This window comes from Muntiacus reevesi, chromosome 12 (assembly GCF_963930625.1).
Source record: "Muntiacus reevesi chromosome 12, mMunRee1.1, whole genome shotgun sequence".
Classification (NCBI taxonomy): Eukaryota; Metazoa; Chordata; class Mammalia; order Artiodactyla; family Cervidae; genus Muntiacus; species Muntiacus reevesi.
In genome coordinates, this window is record NC_089260.1 from 61,764,132 (window position 1) to 61,787,413 (window position 23,282).

At 35.6% G+C, this 23,282-nt stretch overlaps 1 protein-coding gene across 1 annotated transcript in view; it reads right to left on the reverse strand.

Moving 5' to 3' along the window:
• The window catches only part of ATAD2 (ATPase family AAA domain containing 2), a 64,471-nt gene that overhangs the window by 29,184 nt on the left and 12,005 nt on the right, over positions 1 to 23,282 (reverse strand). Inside the window, exons 3-12 of the mRNA XM_065902639.1 lie at positions 19,928 to 19,977; positions 18,267 to 18,432; positions 17,823 to 17,904; positions 17,451 to 17,538; positions 16,183 to 16,404; positions 14,803 to 14,920; positions 9,466 to 9,573; positions 5,104 to 5,212; positions 4,737 to 4,852; positions 186 to 360 (exon numbers count right to left, since the gene is read on the reverse strand). Coding sequence (XP_065758711.1) covers positions 186 to 360; positions 4,737 to 4,852; positions 5,104 to 5,212; positions 9,466 to 9,573; positions 14,803 to 14,920; positions 16,183 to 16,404; positions 17,451 to 17,538; positions 17,823 to 17,904; positions 18,267 to 18,432; positions 19,928 to 19,977 — 1,234 coding nt within the window. The remainder of the gene's footprint in view (positions 1 to 185; positions 361 to 4,736; positions 4,853 to 5,103; positions 5,213 to 9,465; positions 9,574 to 14,802; positions 14,921 to 16,182; positions 16,405 to 17,450; positions 17,539 to 17,822; positions 17,905 to 18,266; positions 18,433 to 19,927; positions 19,978 to 23,282) is intronic.

A 23,282-nucleotide genomic window follows, 5' to 3' on the forward strand; every position in this document is an offset into this window, starting at 1 on the left:
GCTATTCGTCGTAAGTTGGTGTAATCAAGACATACAAAGGAAAATAATCTAGAAACATTATATTTTTGACATAATTACTTTGAGACTATTTCAATGAAAAGTGATTAAATGCAAGGTTTATCCAATCCTTATATACTTAATCTACACTGATTACAGATCTATATAGGCAAATTTTAAAATCATACCTGATCAAATAGCAATCGCAGCTGTCTCTCAGATTCTCCTACCCACTTACTCAGACAATCGGCACCTTTCCTCATGAAAAATGCTACTCTTTTATCCCCTTGACTGCACTCATTGGCAAGTGCTCTAGCAACCAGAGTTTTTCCAGTTCCAGGTGGACCATAAAACAAACAACCTCTGTAAAAGAGTAAGTATTATTTTTGCACTACATTAAAAAATTGGCTAAACAAAATTAGAGATCAACTTCATGAATATAACTACTGAATAAGAAAGCAAACAAAGACAACTGAAACATTTCAATACACAAAGCACAACTTAAAACCTGGGGATTAATATTCATACTACAAAATGAATACTGAAACTAAATAAACCCTTTATTTGAAACATTTTCTTTTATTCATTCAAATTTGTTCATCATATTACCTTATCTTCTAAAAAAGGTATGATTGACAGTTTACTTTTATAACATCAGTGGGAAGAATAGCAGATTTCAAGTATCATCCTTGGTCTGGGTGCCAGTAACATACAACACCAAAAATTTGGCAAAAAAATGGTGGGAATGACCATGAGATAAAGTAGGATAAAAGAGAGAAATTGAAGTAGTGGCTGGGTGATAGGGACCAGGACAACGTAAACAATTCACAATAATTTTTGGTGATATCACTGCACATGTCACGCAGTTTTTTCAACTATTTCCAAATAGCATAATTCTGAGAAAATGAGTTATATTCATAATCTTCGTTGAAATGATCAAGTAACTGCTCCTTAACTATCTAACAGTTATTTAATTAAAAAGTTAAGGAAGATCTCAGAAAAACAGAAACGACAAAATAAGAATGGCCAAACAAACAAAAAAGTGATAGATGAAATAAATCTATTCAAAATCAAGGATAAAATATAAAAGAAAAATTAAGAGAATTCCCTGGCGGTCTAGTGGGTATAATTCAGTGTTTTCACTGCAAGGGTCTGGGTTCAATCCCTGGCTGAGGAAATAGGATCCTGCAAACCCTGCGGCACAGTCAAAAACAAAAATAATAAGAAAAGTGATGGATGAAATAAATCTATTCAAAGTCAAGGATAAAATATAAAAGAAAAATTAAGAGAATTCCCTGGCGGTCTAGTGGGTATAATTCAGTGTTTTCACTGCCAGAGTCTGGGTTCAATCCCTGGCTGAGGAAATAGGATCCTGCAAACCCTGCGGCACAGTCAAAACAAAAATAATAGGAAACGGACATAGTAAATGCAGACAGGGGAAAAAAGAGCAATTGTTTAGAAAACCATCAGAATTTAAATGGAATAAATCAGTGATTTCAATGCACAAAAGCCAAGATAGAAATAGATTCTTAAAAATATATTTATTGGGCCAATAGTTTTATTTGTGAGATTGTATTTTAAAGAAAAAAGTATTCCCATAAAGAGGAAGCAATGGAGATGTTCATGGTATTGATATCTGTAATAACAAAAACTAAGGAGAAAACAAAATAGTCAGCAATAGCAGAATCAATAAAATGTGATACATCCACAAAATGGAGTATCATTCAGGCATTAAAATGGAAAGAGAACATACCATATAAAAACAGTTTAACACAATCATATGTTGATTTTTTATGAGCAGAAATGTAAGAAAGGAGAAATGTAAGTAAGTGGAAATGAAGAGAAAAAGTGGAAGGAACTGGTCTAGTTTTTTAAATAGAAGTGTAGCTGATATACAGTATTAAATAAGTTACAGGTGTAAAATACAGTGCTTTACAATTTTTAAAGGTTATATTCCATTCAGTTTTGATAAAATACTTGCTAGAGTCCCCTTTTGTGTAATACATCCTGGTAGATTATTTTACACCGAATAGTTTATACCTCTAAGCCCCCACCCACACACTGCCCCTTCTCAGTTCCCTCCCCACTGGTAAGCAGTAGTTTGTTCTCTGTATCTGTGAAGCTGTTTTTCTCTCATATTCACTAGTTTGCTGTATTTTTAGATTTCACATAAAAGCAGTATCATATGTATTTGCCTTTCTCTGACTTATTTCATTCAGCAAAATGGCCTCCAATCCCGTCCATGTCGCTGCAAATGGCAATACTGCATTCTTTTTTTATGGCTCAGTATTGCTCCACTGTGTATATATTAATAATATATACTACATCTTCTTTATCCATTCATTTGTTGATGTGGACACTTAGGCTGCATCTGTATCTTGGCAATTATAAATAATACTGCTATGAACACTGGGGTGCATGTGTGTTTTCTGAATTAATGCTTTTTTTTGGACATATACCCAACAGTGGAATTACTGGTATATGATGGTAGTTCTATAATTTTTTGAGAAACCTTCATACTGTTTCTCACAATGGCAGCAGCAATTTACATTCCCACCAACAACGTGTAAGGGTTCCCTTTTCTCCACATCCTCGCTAACATTTGTCTTTTTGATGACAGCCATTCTGACAGGTATGCGGTAACACCTCACTGTGGCTCTGATTTTCATTTCCCTGATGATTAGGGATGCTGAGTATCTCTTCCTGTGCCTGTAGGCCATCTGCATGTCCCCATCTATTCAATTCTTCTGGCGATTTTTTAATCAGGTTGTTTGTTTCACTGGTGTTGAGTTGTATGAACTTTTTATATTTGTTGGATATTTATCCCTTATCAGTTATATCATTTGCAAATATTTTCTTCTATATGTTGCCCTTCTCTTTTGTCAGTGGTTTCCTTTGCTGTGAAAAAGCGTAAAATATAATTAGGTCCCATTTATTTATTTTGGTTTCATTTTAGGAGATGAATCCAAAAAATATTGCTATGATTTACATTAAAAGTTCTATTTTTCCTTTTTTCCACTAGGAGTTTTATGGTTTTTGGTCTTAGTCTATTTTGAGTTTATTTTTGTATATGATGTTAGAGAATGTTCTAATTTGTCATTGTTCCTTTAATTCACTAAACCACGTTTTTTTTCCCCTTGCTACAACCCGTGGTTTGTGGGATCTTAGCTCTCTGACCAGGTATTGAACATGGACCCCCTGGCAGTGAGAGCGTGAAGTCCTAACCACTGGATTGCCAAGAATTCCCTAAAATTCACTAAATCACTTTAACTAGGTACTTCCAACATGTCCTGTCATCATTAAATCCTTATTATTTAATATTCTATATTTTTTTATTAAAATATTTTTAATTCACCAATGTTTACTATAATTGATTTATGCTTCAATTTAACTAAAATAATTTATGCTTTAAAAAGCCTACAAACTTTTAAAAGTTTACTTAAATCAATATTTCCATAGAGGGTGATTCAGGGAGAAAAATTATAAAAGGAAAAGAAAATCAGGAACTAGGGTTTAAAAACTGGTTGATAAGTAAGGTATAAAAACTAGAAGAAAGAAGATAAAAAAGGATGGTGATTAAAATTAAAAAAAGGATGGTGATACAAAAAACCCCTACCCTCCTGTCACCAAAACAGCAAATAATAAAGTTGGTGAGGAGAGGAGAGATATAAAAGAGAAAATACAATTATATATGGCTTGACTGCAACAACAAATATATACAGGCATAAAGCAAACACGGGAAATTGATTCAGTAAGTTTATATGTGTACAAATAAACTACTGAAAGTATTAGGGAAGGGGAATAAATATATATGTATGGAGGGCAGGGAAAGTAAAGGAGCCAAATAGCCACCGTTCATCCTTAGAAGTCTATAAATTGTGTCTTAATAGAAAAATGAGGGACTTCCCCAGTGGTGCATCATGTGGCCAAAAGACAGAAAACAAATTTAAAAAACAGAAAAATTAAAATGAAGAAGGGTTGAAGAGGGCCTACCCTACTTTTGTAAATTTTTCTTTGTGAAACTTAAGAGTGTTACTTGACTTTTAAAGTTATGTATACATATACAATCAACTTTGTGCACATGGGAGCTCAGTTGCCACCCCACAGACTGTAGCCCTCCAGGCTCCTCTGTCCATGGATATAATTCAGTTCAAAATAAAAATACATATATTAAAAAATTATGTGCATGTATGCACTTCCACTTACTACATCACTCTGCTTGACCTCCCAATTGTATGTAATTATTTTATGCTGTTATAAAATAGTAATTTATATTGTTAAGTTACTAATGTTCCCATTATGGCTTGCAATTGTAATTATCTTTTATTTTTTATCTGGCTATTGATTGTGAAAACTGAAAAACATCTTTTACTACTGTGAAAAAAAAATACATATTTTTTATTTAAAAAAATATATATATATTAAAAAACTATGTACATATATTACTTTGATATAAATTTAAAACTAAATCACAAAGCTGAAAGGAAAAAAGAGTATGTAAGACAGTAATTTTACTAAATGTATGAAAAGCCATGGGAAATGATTTTTTAATGGAGAATCAATTTTGAAACCATTTTTCACCTTAAACATTAAGAAAGTAAAAATACTCAAATCACCTAGGACCTTGCAAGGGCAAGTATAACAAATGACTCTAGACCCGGAAATTTTCAAGAGAGAGGCGGTTTCTGGACACAGCACAGGAAAGATTTTAGCGAAAATAAAATGTATAATTAAATTACCTTGGAGGTTGAATTTTGAATTTTTCAAAGACTTCTGGATAAAGTAATGGAAATACTACCATCTCTTTTAGAGCTGCAATATGATTAGACAAGCCACCAACACTATCAAATCGTACCTGTTAGTAGAAGGGAAACATTGACATTCTGAGATTTGGGAGTCAAAGCTAAAATCTTATTCCATTCTTAAATTCTATCCAAGCCACACATAGTCAACTGAGTAACAGTAACTTAACAAGAAGAACTGAGCAACAGTTGTGGCCTAAAGATTAAAAAAAATAAAAGGTTCTACAAAGATAAAAATTTCTTATAAAACGCTGTTTTCTTTTTAAATTTTAAAATAAAATAATACATCTCAGACTGTACTCACTGAAGAATCTAGTTGCATCGGATCAACATCGGCAAGGCTTGCCCCGATTTTCATTCGATCTTTATAAATTCCTTTTAATTCATCTTTGCGAAAATTTAGTGGGAGGCACCTAAGATTACAAACCCCAAACATTCATCAAACACCATTTTCCTCCCCCAAATTCCATGTTAGAATATAGACATTTTTCTTAAGAATTAAAAAAATTCCAAATGAGATTATGTGTTTTGAGTTCCTCCTTTTCTTTACAGGTTGAGAACTTCAGTGTAAGAAATATTTACATCTGAAGGCTTATTATTAAAGATATACAATCTAGTGAAAATACCACAAGGTACCACATAAAGTAATTCATGGTTGAGAATTCAGGAAGTATCAACATACATTATAACTGATAGTCTCTGACCTACAGACACTACCATTTGCTGGACACGGTTTTAGTTTAGGTGCTAAACAAGTATAAGGTCGTTAAATCCTCACAATACTCTTATGACATAAGTATTATTTTTCCCATTTTAAGATAAAGCCAAGGCACAGAAAAGGTTAACTGTCTTGCCCAGGATCACACAGATATTAAGTGGCAGATCTAGGAATCAAACCCAAGTAGCCTGACTCCAGATCTGCCACTACCCTGCTATTATACCTCTCGGCAAAATAAGCAGAGCCCACCAGCACCTGGATCCATGTCAACTTTTTCAAGCAAGAGTGAATCACTACTTTCCTAATTACTTTCAAAAACATTTAGGGTAGGTTACGAAAGAAATATACCTAGAAAAAGCTCTCGTTTTACAGATGGAACAATGAAAACGCTCATGTTAAAAGTTAAGATACTTGTACAAGAAAGAATGCCTAAGCAAAGAATGCCTGCTACTACTAAATACAAGTAAAAGCACACCATCTTCTCCCCAAGTGACAATTCTTGCTAGTTTCAAATTCCATGAGAAATTTATACTGCCAAGCCTAAGATGGAAAAGTTTTCAATTGTGGCTTTTAAAAAGATATTTCTTAAATAATTCTTAATAGAACGGCATAATATAAAAGTCACAGGACTGAATGCACATTTCTGTAAAATGCAGGCAAGTACGTAACTTTGGAATGATGTAACTCATTGCTGTCCAACAGAAATGAAATGCACACCAAAATGTATTAACCACACTAAAGAGTATACAACTAATTTTAATAATGTATTTTATATGTCTCAGTTAAGTCACTCAGTTGTGTCCAACTCTTTGCGACCCCATGGACTGCAGCACACCAGGCCTCCCTGTCCATCGCCAACTCCCAGAGTTTACTCAAACTCACATCCATTGAGTCGGTGATGCCATCCAGCCATCTCATCCTCTGTTGTTCCCTTCTCCTCCTGCCTTCAATCTTTCCCAGCATCGGGGTCTTTTCCAATGAGTCAGTTCTTTGCCCCAGGTGGCCAAAGTTTTGGAGTTTCAGCTTCAGCATCAGTCTTTCCAATGAATATTCAGGACTGATTTCCTTTAGGATGGACTGGTTGGATCTCCTTGCAGTCCAAGGGACGCTCAAGAGTCTTCTCTAACACCACAGTTCCAAAGAATCAATTCTTTGACACTCGGCTTTCTTTATAATCCAACTCTCACAACCATAAATGACTACTGGATAAACCATACCTTTAACTAGATGGACCTTTGTTGGCAAAGGAATGTCTCTGCTTTTTAATATGCTGTCTAGGTTGGTCCTAGCTTTTCTTCCAAGGAGCAAGTGTCTTAATTTCATGGCTGCAGTTACCATCTGCAGTCATTTTGGAGCCCCCCAAAATAAAGCCTGTCACTGTTTCCCCATCTATTTGCCATGAAGTGATGGGACTGGATGCCATGATCTTAGCTTTCTGAATGCTGAGCTTTAAGCCAACTTTTTCACTCTCCTCCTTCACTTTCATCAAGAGGCTCTTTAGTTCTTCACTTTCTGCCATAAGGGTAGAATATCTGCATATCTGAGGTTACTGATATTTCTCCCAGCAATCTTGATTCCAGCTTGTGCTTCATCCAGCCCAGCATTTTTCATGATGTACTCTGCATATAAGTTAAATAAGCAGACTGACAATATGCAGCCTTGATGTACTCCTTTCCCTATTTGGAATCAGTCTGTTGTTCCATGTCCAGTTCTAACTGTTGCTTTCTGACCTGCATACAGATTTCTCAAGAGGCAGGTCAGGTGGTCTTATATTTCCATCTTTTTAAGAACTTTCCAGTTTGTTGTGGTCCACACAAAGGCTCTGACATAGTCAAAAAGCAGAAGTAGATGTTTTTCTGGAACTCTTTTGCTTTTTCGATGATCCAACAGATGTTGGCTATTTGATCTCTGGTTCTTGTGCCTTTTCTAAATCCAGCTTGAACATCTAGAAGTTCACGGTTCATGTACTGTTGAAGACTGGCTTGGAGAATTTTGAGCATTACTTTACTAGTGTGTGAGATGAGTACAATTGTGTGGTAGTTTGAGCATTCTTTGGCACTAGAATAAAAACTGACCTTTTTTCAGTCCTGTGGCCACTGCTGAGTTCTCCAATTTGCTGGCATACTGAGAACAGCATTTCCACAGCATCATCTTTTAGGATTTGAAATAGCTCAACTGGAATTCCATCACCTCCACTAGGTTTGTTCATAGTGATGCTTCCTAAGGCCCACTTGACTGTGCATTCCAGGATGTCTGGCTTTAGGTGAGTAATCACACCATCGTGGTTATCTGGGTAATTTTGATCTTTTTTTGTACAGTTCCTCTGTGTATTCTTGCCACCTCTTCTTAGTATCTTCTGGTTCTGTTAGGTTCATACCGTTTCTGTCCTTTACTGTGTTCATCTTGGCATGAAATGTTCCCTTGGTATCCCTAATTTTATTGAAGAGATCTCTTGACTTTCCCATTCTATTGCTTTCCTCTATTTCTTTGCACTGATCACTGAGGAAGGCTTTCTTATCTCTCCTTTCTATTCTTTGGAACTCTAAATTCAAATATCTTTCCTTTTCTCCTTTGCCTTTCGCTTCTCTTCTAGTCATAGCTATTTGTAAGGCTTCCTCAGACAACAATATGTCTCAATATATCCCAAATATTTCATCCCACAAAATCAGTATTTAAAAACTGACATATTTTAATCCTCTTTTTTTGTACTAAGTCTTTGAAATCCAAGAGTGTATTTTTTACAGAACCAGATGGTAAACCTCAATTCAGATGAGCTGTGGATATATTTTAAGTGTCATGTGGCTGGCTAGTAGCCAGCATACTGAGTGCTGTGCTAAGTTGCTTTAGTCAGGTCTGACTCTGCGACCCTGTGGACTGAGGCCTACCAGGCTCCCCTGTTCAAGGATTCTCCAGGCAAGAATACCAGAGAGGATTGCCATTTCCTCCTCCAGGGGAACTTCCTGACCCAGGGATCAAACGCACAGCTCGTGCATCACAGGCAGATTCTTAACCGCTGGGCCACCAGGGGAAGCCCAGCATACTGAATAGAACAGAGCTAACATGAATTTAAAAAACACATAGAACTTAGGATATAAAAAAATGACTGGTTTGATGGCCCTTCAGTATGTTCTAGTTGCTTTATCAAACATTGTTTTCTACCCTACAAATATTGTATTGTTAGAAGCCAAGCACTGAATTTTTCATTTACTCCCCATATCTGTAAAATGGGATTAATTTTTGCCCTGTTTCTATGATTAATGAAATAAGTTAACCTTTCAAAAAATAAATTAATTAATTAATTTAAAAAAAAGGAAATAAGTTAACCTTTCAATTTTCCTGAAGAGTTCTACAGTAAGAATTTTTTAATTATAAACAGAAAAAAAATTTCAGTGAAAAAATAGTTATTTCCATAAGTCAGTGTTTACCAAGCAGCATTTTGGTTTTATAAGAAAACATATGCTCTGGACTTTGCTGGAGGTCCAATGGTTAGAAATCTGCCTGCCAATGCAGAGGACATGGGTTCAGTCCCTAGTCTGGGATGATCTCACATGCCACGGGGTAGCTGGGCCTACCGAGCCCATGTGCTGTAACTACTGAAGCCTGTGTGCCTAGAGCCCGTGCTCCACAAGAGAAGCCACTGCAGTAAGAAGTACTGCAAGGAAGAGAAGACCCTGCTCACCACAGCTAGAGAAAACCAACATACAGTAACAAAGATCCAGTGCAGCCAAAAATATATAAATTAAAAAAAGTATGCTCTAACCACAGTTAGTTTCAACTGCAGATATTTCAAACAAGAGGTATTATATATTAAGGCTTATATATTAAACTGGTATATAGTTTTTTAACTAATTTTTTAATATGTGCCAAGCTGTACATATTCCCAAATTATTCATTTTTCCTTTCTACTTAAAAAAGCTGGCAGTTTTAAAGAAATCAACAAGCACTTACCTGTTGATAGCTCTATTACGGCTCCTTTTTCTTCTCCTCTCAAACTGCTGTTCATCTTCTGAAGAGGAGGATGAAGTAGAGTCACTACTGTGAATTGCATGCCTTCGCCTAAAGAGGGAAACTGAAATCATAATGGAAGAAGGCAGGAGAAACATACAATACAAATATCAGAAATACCTAAATACCTAGTGATCCAAAAGTATTTATCACAAAATTAATACATTTGCTGAATCAATGAAGTGAGCTTTGTTGGTTGAATCTTTTGAAGGAAATAAAAGACTTGGAAAACTGAGAATGGAAAAGATAGGAGGCTATAGGCATCATTAAGACAAAACATGGTCCAGGAAGAGTGACTTCTTGTCTTAATATAATTCAGGTATACTCAAAGAGAAGGTACGATAAAGAGGGTTTTAGAATCTTTGGGACTGTAATTTTAGAAAGTATTTTCAAGATTATACTATATATAATTTACATTTGGAAGGGAATCACCTATTTTGAAATGTCAAACAATATTAAAAGGAGAACAAGATATTTTTTTTTCTTTAGAATTTTTAATGTCAACCAAAGGGGATCAAGAGGGATCAAAAAAAGGTAACACACAGTGAGAAAACAGATGGTATTTTATTTATAGTGTATCCTCAACTCTAAATTCACAACTGCCATTTAATGCTTGTGTAAATGTGGATGAATTACTCAACCCATATAAGCCTCTATTTCCCTACTTACAAAAAAAGATAAAAATAACCAAAATCTTAGCCTGCTTGGTAGTATCAGATGAAGTGTTGAGTGTTACAAACTCAAAAAAGTTTTTAAATCACTTCTACCTTTGGACAGTTGCAAACGACTCACAGAATAAAAGCAAAGAAATCTGGCTGGGAAAACTTTTAATCATTCTGTTGGCTCAGGGTGGACAGCATTTCCTGAGTCAGAATACAATCATGGTTAAGTAGATATGTCCAAAAATACAGACGTTCACAATCTATTATCTGAAAATTGAAGTCCAGAATCTTGTACCTAGAAAAACCCTGAAAACAAATTTTTCCATTATTCACTTAGCAGCAAAACATGACCTGAAATGTCACAAATGCAATTCACAATCTCTATTTGTCCCACTTACTATGATTATTCATATGTTTTGCTATAAAATTAATACATTTGACTATACACTGGGGGCCCAGAAACACTTACAAATGTTAATGTTGCATATTATGATTGTTGTATATTTATTACCTTTGTAACTCTACCCCTGGCCACAAATCTGAATTCTGAAACATAAACAGCCCCAGGGTTTTGATACTCCTCCACCATCCACCCACTCAAACATGCCCAAGATCAATTTTGCGATCTGACTGAAACTAAAAATATCTAGTACAAGTCTACAATTTTATATGAAAAACTTTTTTAATACTACCATTAATTAACATTATAAAGAGACCCGCACAACTACATAGTACACATAACTGTCTGTGAATTCAGTAGGTATGCACATAATTAAGACTAACAATTAATAAAAAGGACTAGTATTTACTGTTTCTTGTACCCAGTAGTTGACATATCTCATTTAAACAATTAAAACTCTTGACAAGTTCATATTAGTAGGCTCATTGTATAATCAGGGCCAATATGGCTCACAGTTCAACTAATCTGCTTAAAATGCAAGAATTAGTAATGACAGTGTCAGAATTCAAAACCTTTGTCTATTTAAAAAAAAATGGTTCACATTCTGTATACTACCACACTGATGATCTCCAGTTGTTTATTTCATAAATCAAAAAAGTTATAAGCAAACCACAAAATCTTGTGTACTCACAGTCTCCAATGTCTGATTTGCAAAGTAGGGATTACCTTTAACCATTAAAGTGCATTAACAAATGCAGCCAGTACTTAACATACACCAGGCACTATTTTAAGTGATTTACATGTATTAACTCATCTAATCTGCAGTACTATGAAATAGGTGCTATTGTCTCCATTCTACAGATCAAAAAGTTAAGCATGGATAGTAACTTGAAAAAGGTCACTAATAAGTGGTAGAGCTGAATTTACACTCTAGGCAGTCCTAGCTCTTCAAAATTAACTACACTACAGAAAGTCTATTACTTCAGTTGAAAAAAATTCTAAATACATATAACCCACGTTCACTCTTTTTCTTTCTTCCCATTTTACTAAGAAGTTTTGAAAATCTGACACAGACAGCACTGGACCTGCACTATGAACCCAACTAGAGCTTCTAGAGAGGTCAGTTCTAGCTCCTTGACAACCAGTAAGGTATACTTGGAAACACTGGTGAAGCAATTGTGCTATTTATGTTACCTTCTTGTTTAAAGGTGCTAGGTTTGTTTCAGAAACTGCAAACTGAGGCTAGAGAATAAACCTTAGATGAGAGGTTAGCAATCACAAGGAAGAAAGAAAATCCTACTTTAAGGCAGCATTTCTGAAGCTCTGCTGTGTAAGTGTGCCAAGAGACCCTTGGAAGATCCTGCATGGTGGCTGTAAGTTTCACTAAGAGCAAAGTTCCAACAATTCTTTGGATTTGTGTTTTGTTTCCCTGCCTAAGCAGGATGTGAACTATAAACAGAGGCTGATCTCTTCAAGAAAAAGTAAAAAGGCTAAGCAAAATGACTACCATTAAAGCTGTCAGAAGAAATGAGATGTTAACTCCACCCTGGTAAAGAAAATTGAGAGGAAAAAAAAGGTTTACAAAGGGCTACATTCAAAAGATCTGGTAAAGGTGTAGAAAAACTGAAATTCTAGTACACTGTGGGAATGTAAAGTGCAGCAACTATCTTGGAAAAATAATCTGGCAATTCTTCAAAAAATTAAATATAGTTAGTATCTGATCCAGCAATTTCATTTCCAGGTATATACCCAGGAGAAACCAAAACATGTTCGCACAAAAAGTTAACACATGAATGTTCCTAACAGAATTACTCATAATAGCCAAAAAAGTAGAAGCAACCCAAATGTACATCAACTAATAAAGGGATAAACAAAATATGGTACATTTATACAAAGGAATCTTGTTTGCCAATAAAAAGGGATAAAATGGGACTTCCCTGGTGGTCCAGTAGTTAAGAATTTGCCTGCCATTCTTGTTTCTCTTAAAAATGAATTTTGCCTTTGACCAGAGATTTGCCTAGGTAGGGATAAGCATAAGCATTGCTTCAATTTTCCGAGGTCTTGTGAGATAAACAAGATCAATTAAAAAAAAAAAAAAAAATTCACCTGCCAATTCAGGGGACATGGGTTCGATCCCTGGTCTGGGAAGATTCCACATGCTGCAGAGCAACAAAGCCCATGCTCCATAACTACTGAGTCCTCGTGCTGCAACTACTGAAGCCCGTAAGCCTAGAGTCTGTGCTCCACAACAAGAGAAGTCCATGTGCCACAACTAGAGAAAGCCCACGGGCAGTAACGAAGATCCAGTGAGGCCAAAAATTTAAAAAAAAAAAAAAAACAATTTTTAATTAAAAATTAAAGAAAAAAATTTTATTAAAAAAAGGAATGAAGTACTGATATATCCTACAATGTAGACAAACCCTGAAAATGTTTTAACAAGCAAAAGAGCCAGTCACAAAAAATTCCACTTATATGAAATACCCAGAATCTATACAGACAGACAGTAGGTGAGTGGTAGCTTAGGGCTGGAGGGATTGGAGTGATAACTAAAGACTATGGGGTTATTTTTTAAGGCAAGAACTGTACATTTTAAATGGGTAAGCTATATGGTGTGTGAATTATATCACAATAAAGTTGTTATCAAAATGAAAACGTATAAAGGGAGTTATCAAAACCAATACAAAGGTCACTAATATAACTCAGGGAAGTTAAATCTCTTGCTTCATACTTGAAATGTGTCAGAATCCACCACTAGTCTGAGATCCAAGGGCAGGATTTCTGGCTGAGCCATTTTTATATCCATAGTATGTGGCACATAGTAGTACTCCAGTATTTGTTAAATAATAGGAGGAGGGGAAATCCTGTACCCGAGGAGTTACACAGTAATGTAAGACACTCTCCATAGACAGTGTACCCTGTGAACCAAATAAGGGAACTCCAGCACCAAAGTGGCAAAAAAAAAAGAGAAAAACCCACCTGCTACCCATTGCAAGCTGGTGACTACAGAGGTTGTCAGTCAACAATTATGTTACTCCCAGAAATATAAACCCATTAAATATGGGAGAAGAAATTAAATTTCAAAGTAACTGCTAGCCTCTCACTTCTGTTGGCTCAAACAGAGGCCTGTACTGTGAGTCAGGCAGCCGCCCTGGGCACTATGCTAATGAGGACTCACTACACTTTACTCTCCTTTTCTGAGGATCATTAAATTTCACTATCAAAATACTGGTCTTTAACAATATCCTACATGGTCCATGAAAAGTACTGAGAGTATGGGCACCTTTCAAGTGCACTTTATCTCAGGCAGCCCTGACAGGTTGTCTTTCTCATCCTCTATCCTCCAGGCTGTGGTAGTATGAGAAGGGATGAAGAAACAAGAAATCCAGAATGTACACGTATGATTTTGAAACTCTAAAAATGAAATTATGAAGAATATGAAATTCTACTTGTGTCCTGCCTTTTTAGGCTTCCCCTATAAGCTTCCTCATTCATGAACTACTATAACGCTACTATCACCCAGAAAATTCTAATGCATCAGAAAATCTTTTATTACTCGGAATAATGAAGAATTAATAAGAATGATCTCATCAGACTTAAATATGACAGACAGACAAGTGTTAGGATGCAGAAGGAAAAGAAACCCACAAATAATCTTAATAGTCAAACAAAATTAATGTTTCCTACTATGTAAGAAAAACAAATTTGAAAAATAGATCCAAAAAAAGACAGGCAGAGTCGTAAGAAGTCTAAAAGCTATATAACTTAGAATTTGTCATGGTTAAGAAAGTATGTCTGGGAAAAAAAAAGAAAGAAAGTATGTCTGGGATAGTATGTGAAGACTATCACAAGACTAAACCTACACTCTAACTTAATGTGAAAATTAAATGAGACAGTTCAGTCTATGTAAAATGCTTATACCAAGTCAGGAATACAACACTGAAGGGAAAGTAGCTCTCTATTATTACTGTAGAACAGTTGAATAAACTACCTAACTTACCATGGCAGTTATTAATAATTCCTATCAGTGAAAGCAAAACCAAAAACTAGTCAGTAGTTGTGGAGAGCCTGAAGCAGTAAAGCCCTGAAGACACAGAGCTAACTTTCCAAAATACACAATTCTAGAATTCCATTCTGATAAACCCAATCTTAAGACTCTAGAATTCTACTCTAATACAACCACAATCATGTCATAAATCAATCACTATTTCAGAACCAAACCTGTTCATTCGTTTACAATAAGGACTTCTTGGTCCCGCAGAAGATAATCGATATCTTGGTCTTGCAGGAGAAGCTGGGCCAGTATAAAATATTTTGGGCTTTCTCTGATGACGAGGTTCTAAGAAAAAAATTACATGTACATGACAAGTAAATATGTATAAACACAATTTTGCTCTTCATCTACTTACAAAGGTGCTGTGTGCGCACGCATGCCAAGTGGCGTCAGTCATGTCCCACTCTTTGCAACCCTATGGACTGTAACCCACCAGGTTCCTGTCTGTGGGATTCTCCAGGCAAGAACAGTGGAGTGGGTTGCCATGCCCTTCCTTCCATGAAAATACTATTAATAGCACGTATCTACTAGAGTATATTTTACTGTTTGTGGTTTAAATCATTTATGCCTGCAAGGCTGCTACTGAAAGTATGTGTGCAGGACAGACAACAACCAACGAAAACACACACTGACCATCAACAACCATTGTGATTATCCTGATGCATAATGGCTGATTATCAGCCCTACATACATACACACACATATATAAACATATATATATATACACATATATATATACTTTTAAGGGTTGAGGTACAACTTTAACATAAATCAAAAGTGGTCCTATTTATACAAACTTATAAAATAAATTAAGTACAAAACTGTGAAAGTCAAAACAACTAAAGACAGACATGAAATTTCAAAATCACCCATTTATTTGCTTTGGTCAAGGCTAACATCTAATTTTTAAAAGATGCAACTTCTTAAGTCGGAAAGAGAAAAAGAAATACCGTGTAAAATTGCTTATTGTTTATCTAGAAAAATGGTACAGATGAACTTATTTGCAAAGCAGAAACAGATGCAGAGAGCGAACTCATGGATACTGAGGGAGTAAGCAGGTGATGGTGGGGTGTACTGGGAGGTTGGTATTGGCACAGACACAAGACTATGCACAAAACAGATGACTAATGAGACACTACGCTGAGCACGGGGACTCTGTACCCAAGGCTCCGTAGTGACCTAAATGGGAAGGAGGTCTAAAAAAGAAGGGATACATGTACCACTGCTTCACTCTGCTACACACAAGAAACAACATTGTAAAGCAACTATATTCCAATAAAATTAAAAAAAAAAAAAAAAATATATATATATATAAACACACACACACACACATACACACACACACACACACACACACGCACTCCCCAAGGAGGAAAAGAAAAAGAAATAACTTCCTACACATCTTGGGTAAGTTATGAAAGACAACAGCCATGAGTATTCTGTAAAATGAAAACCTGAAAAATAAGAATGACAATGGAAAGGCAGTAAAAATAAAGGTAACCTAATTATATCTTCTCCTGGAAAAAACATTAATAGATATGTCTTACTTTCCAATGGAGCCTGATAGTAAACAGTAGCCTTTCTTTGTCTAAGATAGTATCGCTTCTGATTATCTTCTTCAACATCCTCTTCATCTTCATCGTCATCTTCATCGTCATCATCTTCATCGTCATCATCTTCCTCTTCTTCTTCATCATCTTCATCTTCATCATCTTCATCTTCACCATCATCATCTTCATCTTCTTGGTCTTCACCCTCTTCAGATGACTCTACAAATTAAGAAACATTTACTTTCAGGCTTCTCATCCAAATGTTAAGTTTTTAACACAGGGGAATAGAAAAGATCCTCCTTTTAAAACTCATTTTTGAACTTTTGAACTCTGTGGGAGAAGGTGAGGGTGGGATGTTTCGAAAGAACAGCATGTATATTATCTGTGATGAAACAGACCACCAGCCCAGGTGGGATGCATGAGTCAAGTGCTCGGGCCTGGTGGGCTGGGAAGACCCAGAGGAATCGGGTGGAGAGGGAGGTGGGATGGGGGACCGGGATGGGGAATACGTGTAACTCTATGGCTGATTCATATCAATGTATGACAAAACCCACTGAAAAATAAAATAAATAAATAAATAAATAAAACTCATTTACTTCTAGATTGTCTAAAGAATCTTTAATTCTGCAACAGTAAAGATTGAAGATTTTGAAAAATGAAGTAAAAAACTATAGAATTAAAAATAACTAGAAGAAAGAAAAAAGCAGTTTAAAGGCCACTGTCACTAAGTACCAAACTAAAGTTTAAAGTATTACTGCTAATTCATTAATATAATGAACTTCTGTCACTGAGTTACATGACATGTAGTCTACTTAAAGATAATGTAAAATACCCTCAGCAAACATTTAAAACATTTCAGAAAACAAATTTTCATTCAATAAAATTTCTAAGAAATTGCAGCAATAAGTCCTAAAGAGAACAGTAAAACCTGGCATGAGGGTATAGATCAGCGATAGAGCATTAATGGCAGAATAGTAAAACGTAATTTTAATCAGTTTTTAACTAAAACAGGTTATCTGTAGATATATTATTATACAAGCAAACCAGTTTCATCTGTTTTAGAGTTGTTTATTTCAAACATATTCCCAACAATACACATTATCCTTTTATCTCCCTTTCACTTTTTTCTCTGACACTATGACCAACTCCCTAATTTATCACAAATTACCATGCATGTTATAGCTTCTGAATAAAAAGACTATATCCTACTAAATAAAAAGCATTGAAATTCAAACCCAGAAGACAGAACAAGAGAAAAGACTAACCGCCACTGCCTTCTTGATTGTCAGTTGTTTCTTCATCAGTTCTTTGAATATCTTTTTGTTTACCTCTTTTGTACATGTTAAGATTCCCCTAAAAATGTTTAAATAAAATCCATTATTGTTTAGTATGTTTATTTAAAGTAAATACAGTAGGACCTTTCAATCTTACTTAAATAATGAAGTTATTTCCAGTTATAAACTCTTACAACTCCAGTAATAACTCTAGCGACTGATAAAATAATTGCTGAATAAAATGAATAATTTAACAAAAAAAAAAAAAAAGGATAGGGGCTACAGAAAAAAGGCTAAACTGGAGATTATGAAATCATCCCTTTAATGGAAGAATATATTTACTTCTTCTGTTTCATTAAATACCTCCAAGTCTTCAAATTCTCTCATTCGCCGTCTACGCTGCTTCTTCATATCATCCATTTTTTGAAGCACAGCTTCAGCAGTGCTTAAAAAAATGATACAAACATAAGCTAAAATTGTAAAAGAGTAGTGTATATATATATTTTAAAGAGTAGTATATTTTTAAAAACTTAATTTTTCTTCCATTGTATTCTTCAACTGCTGGAATTTTAAATATCTTTACAAGAAGCACTGATTTACTACTATAAAAATTTTAGCTATTCTTTATAAGAATTTAAATACGAATATAGTTAAATGCACATACAGAATTATTACAAAGTCCTCTAATGATCACTTTCTACTTTACATAAACAGAATGCATTTAATATTCATGCTAGTCAAAATTTAGTCCCCAACTCAAAAATTTTTGTCGGCTAAATCATCTTGGTCTAAGTGATTTTTACTTACTTTGTTATAAGTTTGTCAAACAGTACAGACTGGTTCACACTACCATAGCGGCTTCTGATCCTACAACTCCGGCGAACTTCAACATCACCATTCTCTTCATGCAAATGTTCTGTTTTTTGAACTATGTTTCTAGTTCTCAACGACTGAGTAACTGCAATTGCTTTGTCTTCACAGATGTGTACATAAAAGTAAACAGAAAGATTTGAAATAACAGCATTTATAAAACAATTCTAAAGTCAACAACTGAAGAGCTACACTTTCATGTAACAAAGTTTTAGTTTCTTGAACTTACCCATCTAATGTAAAAATAAACAACATACACCTACCATAAGTCCGATCATACCACTCTCAAGAGAAAACATACATATATAAATAATACAAAAACTTGTATACAGTGTTTGAAGCAGTTTTGTGACAACCCCCCAAATGGAAACAACCCAAAACAAACGTCTATCAAATGACAGACAAACCAATTGTGAGCAACAACCTAAGTGTCCACCAGGAGGTGAGTGGATAAAGAATATGTGGAGCTGGCAATCTCCTGGTGGTCCAGTGGTTATTACTCCACACTTCTATGGCGAGGGTCTGGGTTCAATCCCCGGGCCTTGGTTGGGGAGCTAAGATTTCACAAAAGCTGTGTGGCATGTCACTATCCCCACAAAAACAAACCCAAGAAACAAACAAAAATCCCCCACAGAATATGTGGAATATACACACAACAGAACAGTGTTCAGTCATAAGAAACAGGACATCCTGGCATCGGGAGTAACACGGATGGACCTTGAGGGTATTATGCTAAATGAAGTAAGTCAGAGAAAGACAAATACTAAATGACATCACTTATATGTGTGATCTAGGAACAGAGACTAAAATAATGTTTACAAAGGACTGGGTGGGGATTAAAAGAAAGGGGAAGATTGTTAGTCAAAGAATACAAATTTTCAGCCAAAAATGATGAAGTTCTGGAGCTCTAATGTACAGCAGGCTGATTATAGTTGATAATACTGTACTGGATACTTAAAGTTGCTAAGAGAGTGCAGCTTGAATGTTCTCAGCAATAAGAGAAATGGTAATTATGTGACATGATGCAGGTGTTAGCTAATACCATGATAATAATCATTTTGTAATATATAAGGATCGAACCAACATTTCTTGTACTCCTTAAATTAACATACTGTTATATATATATATATCAATTATATTAAAATAAAGCTAAGGAAAAAACTGTGGTATATCCATATAATGAAATACTACTGAGCAACAGAAAGCAACTCTGTGGATGATTCTCAAAGAAATTATGCTGAGTAAAAGAAGCCAGATAAAAAGAACACATATTGTATAATCCCACTGACATAAAACTCTAGAAAATACAAACTACTCTACAGTGGCAGAAAGCAGATTGGTGGCCACTTAGAAACCCTGGAGCATAGAGGGCATGGAGAGGAGCTGGGGAAGCCAGCAGTGATTATAAAGGTGCTAGAGGAAATTCTGGGAAGTGGTTATCTTTACTACCTTTTCATGGTGATGATTTGACAGCACACACTTGCATCAAAACCAAACAAACTGTATACTTTAAATATGGACAGTTTATTGTACCTCAGTATGCCTGTAAACAAAAACTGAATGTTTAAGAAACTTTAAATGCCTTTAACATTACTTACCTTCTTTGCACTCTTCTTTTTTTTTATCAGCCTGCTGTCTGGCCAACTGCCTATATTAAAAAATATATTAAATAACTCAAGATAATTGACATAATTTTAAATCCTGTATTTCATAATATTATGAACTAGGACAATGGAAAAATATGTTAATATAAGTTATGGCTAAACAAAGGCTAAGAACCCTATTGTGAAATTCAATGATATACAGTTGTCCCTCAGTGTGAGGAAGGGATTGGTTCTAGGGTCCCCCGTGGATACCAAAATCCAATGATGCTTAAATCTCTTATAATTTGCATATAACCCATGTTTATCCTCTTGTATACTCTGTCATCTCTAAATTACTTGTAATACCTAATACAATGTAAATGCTACATAAACAGTTGTTCAGTTCAGTCGCTCAGTCATGTCCAACTCTTTGCGACCCCATGGACTGCAACACACCAGGCTTCCCTGTCTATCACCAACTCTTGGAGCCTGCTCAAACTCATGTCCATTGAGTCAGTGATGCCATCCAACCATATCATCCTCTGTCATCCCCTTCTCCTCCCGCCTTCAATCTTTCCCAGCATCAGGGTCTTTTCCAAGTAGTCAGTTCTTCCCATCAGGTAGCCAAAGTATTGGAGCTTCAGCATCAGTCCTTCCAATGAATATTCAGGACTGATTTCCTTTAGGACTGACTGGTTTGATCTTGCAGTCCAAGGGACTAGAGCTCAACGGAACATTTCATGCAAAGATGGCACAATAAAGGACAGAAATGGTATGGACCTAACAGAAGCAGAAAATATTAAGAAGAGGTGACAACAATACAGAGGAACTATACAAAAGATTCCAATGACCCAGATAACCATGATAGTGTGATCACTCACCTAGAGCCAGACAACCTAGAATGCAAAGTCAAGTGGGCCTTAGGAAGCATCACTACGAACAAAGCTAGTGGAGGTAATGGAATTTCAGTTGAGCTATTTCAAATCCTGAAAGATGATGCTGTGAAAGTGCTGCACTCAATATGCCAGCAAATTTGGAAAACTCAGCAGTGGCCACAGGACTGGAAAAGGTCAGTTTTCATTCAAATCCCAAAGAAAGGCAATGCCAAAGAATGTTCAAACTACTGCACAATTGAAATCATCTCACACACTAGCAAAGTAATGCTCAAAATTCTCCAAGCGAGGCTTCAACAGTTTGTGAACTGAGAACTTCCAGATGTTCAAGCAGGATTTAGAAACGGCAGAGGAACCAGAGATCAAATTGCCAACACCCACTGGCTCATAGAAAAAACAAGAGAGTTCCAGAAAAGCATCTTCTTCTGCTTTACTGACCACATGAAAGCCTTTGTGTGGATCAGAACAAAGCGTTGTGAGTGAGTGGTAAATTCAAGTTTTGCTTTTTGGAACTTTCTGGAATTTTTGGTTGGAAAATATTTTTGATCCATGGTTGACTGAAACTGCATATGCAGAATCAGTGGACACAGAGGGTCAACTGTATGCATTAAGTCTTAGCTAAACAGAATTAATCAAATCATAGTATCTTACTTAAAACATGAAATGAAATCCTTATCCTAGGTATTTAGGTATAACTGAACTGAGTAGTGGGCAAAGACAAGACAAGGTGTTTTACATAAGAATATAGTAGTCCCACATCCTTGAGGACCTATGAACACATCATAGAAATTAGTAACATGCTAATTTCCCTCTAAGAACATGTGGTGGCTACAGTCATCACACGACATGCATTATCATTCACAGGTAGAAACAGTAACATTTGTGAATCAGATATCCCATCTACAAACTGACATACAGAATCTGCTGGATTGAAAAGAACATCTTCCAAAGGCTTTTTAAAAAAGTATCTTCCTCTCATTTTCCCCTAAACCCACTGAAGCAAACAAAGCAGTATGTCTCATTCACTTACTTTTAGGGATTCAATTTTCCATACCTGATAGGCTATATATTCCCTGACAGATCAGTTGGTAAAGGATCTGCCTGTAAGGCAGGAAATCCCGGTTCATTTCCTGGGTCAGGAAGATCCCCTGGAGAAGGGAAAGGCTACCCACTCTAGTATTCTGGCCTGGAGAATCCTATGGACTGTATAGTCCAGGGGTTGCAAAGAGTCAGATGGGACAGTGTGACTTTCACTTTCATTAATCAACCTATAAATCAAGCTATTTGCAAGTGGGCTGGTTATACCCGTGGAATTTCAAATGTGACACTTTAAAACGAAACCATCTTATTCTAAACCATCTATCCGGCTAACTCGTGCATATCTTCATAACAATGTAAGTCATCATTACACTTCCTTAACTCTTTTGGAACACTTGTTAAGAATGAAGAACAAAAAGAAACACTTTTCAGCAATCCATTTACAGATCAAGGGCTTGTTTGTTGACAGGTTCATGTAGTTTCCTCATAGAAGAGCCTCTCTCTCCATATCATGTAGGTCTACACTTCTACAAACAAGGCCCCCTACTAGATGCTAGGGATACAAAGACTAAAGCAGTGTCTTTTTTCTTTTTTTGTCTGTAGGGGAAGGGAAGTAATTTCCTACTTGCAAGGGTTGCTATACCTTTTTATACACAGTTAGATAATAAATATTTTTGGCTTGTTAGCTGTACAGTTTCTGTCATAACTACTCACACAACTCTAATATTGAAGTAGGAATGCAGCCCTAGACAGAATGAATGGGCATGGCTGTGTTCCAATGAAACTATTTACAAAAACAGGTGTCTGGACTTTTGGCAGCTCCTGAGAATATGATGAAAGCTATGGGTCTTTTCTCCCTAGAAAAATGCATACAGACATGTAAGTTTAAACATTATTTCAGAGTTTTCATATGCCGCCTGAAAAAACACTATTAGTGGACCCTGGTTAAGAAGTTTAGACCAAACAAATATATAGTCTTCCCTCAAGCCACAGTTACTCAAATCTTTTTGTATTATTCTAACCTTGGTTCCCTGGTCTTTGAGTCTCAAATAGACTGAAAACAAAGGGGTAGTGGGTAAAAACACACAGAAAGCAAAAAATTACTATAATCAGGCAAACTGGCAACAGCAAACAGTCATCCTGGTAAGAAATAGGAAAACTAGATAAAGCAGAATTCAAAAATACTATAGGCCACGTTATGTAAGTCTTGTACAAACAGATCCTGATGTTATCTATATAAATTATAGCCTTTGTAATAATGATCGGAATACAGGGAATTCTTTTAAAGATAGGAATTATTCTCCACAGGAGACACATAAACAGCCAGCCAACAAGCACAAGAAAAATTATCCAACATTATTAACCATCAAGGACATGCAAATCAGAACCACGAGATACTTCATACCCACTAAAATGGCTAAAATCAAAGAGACAAACTA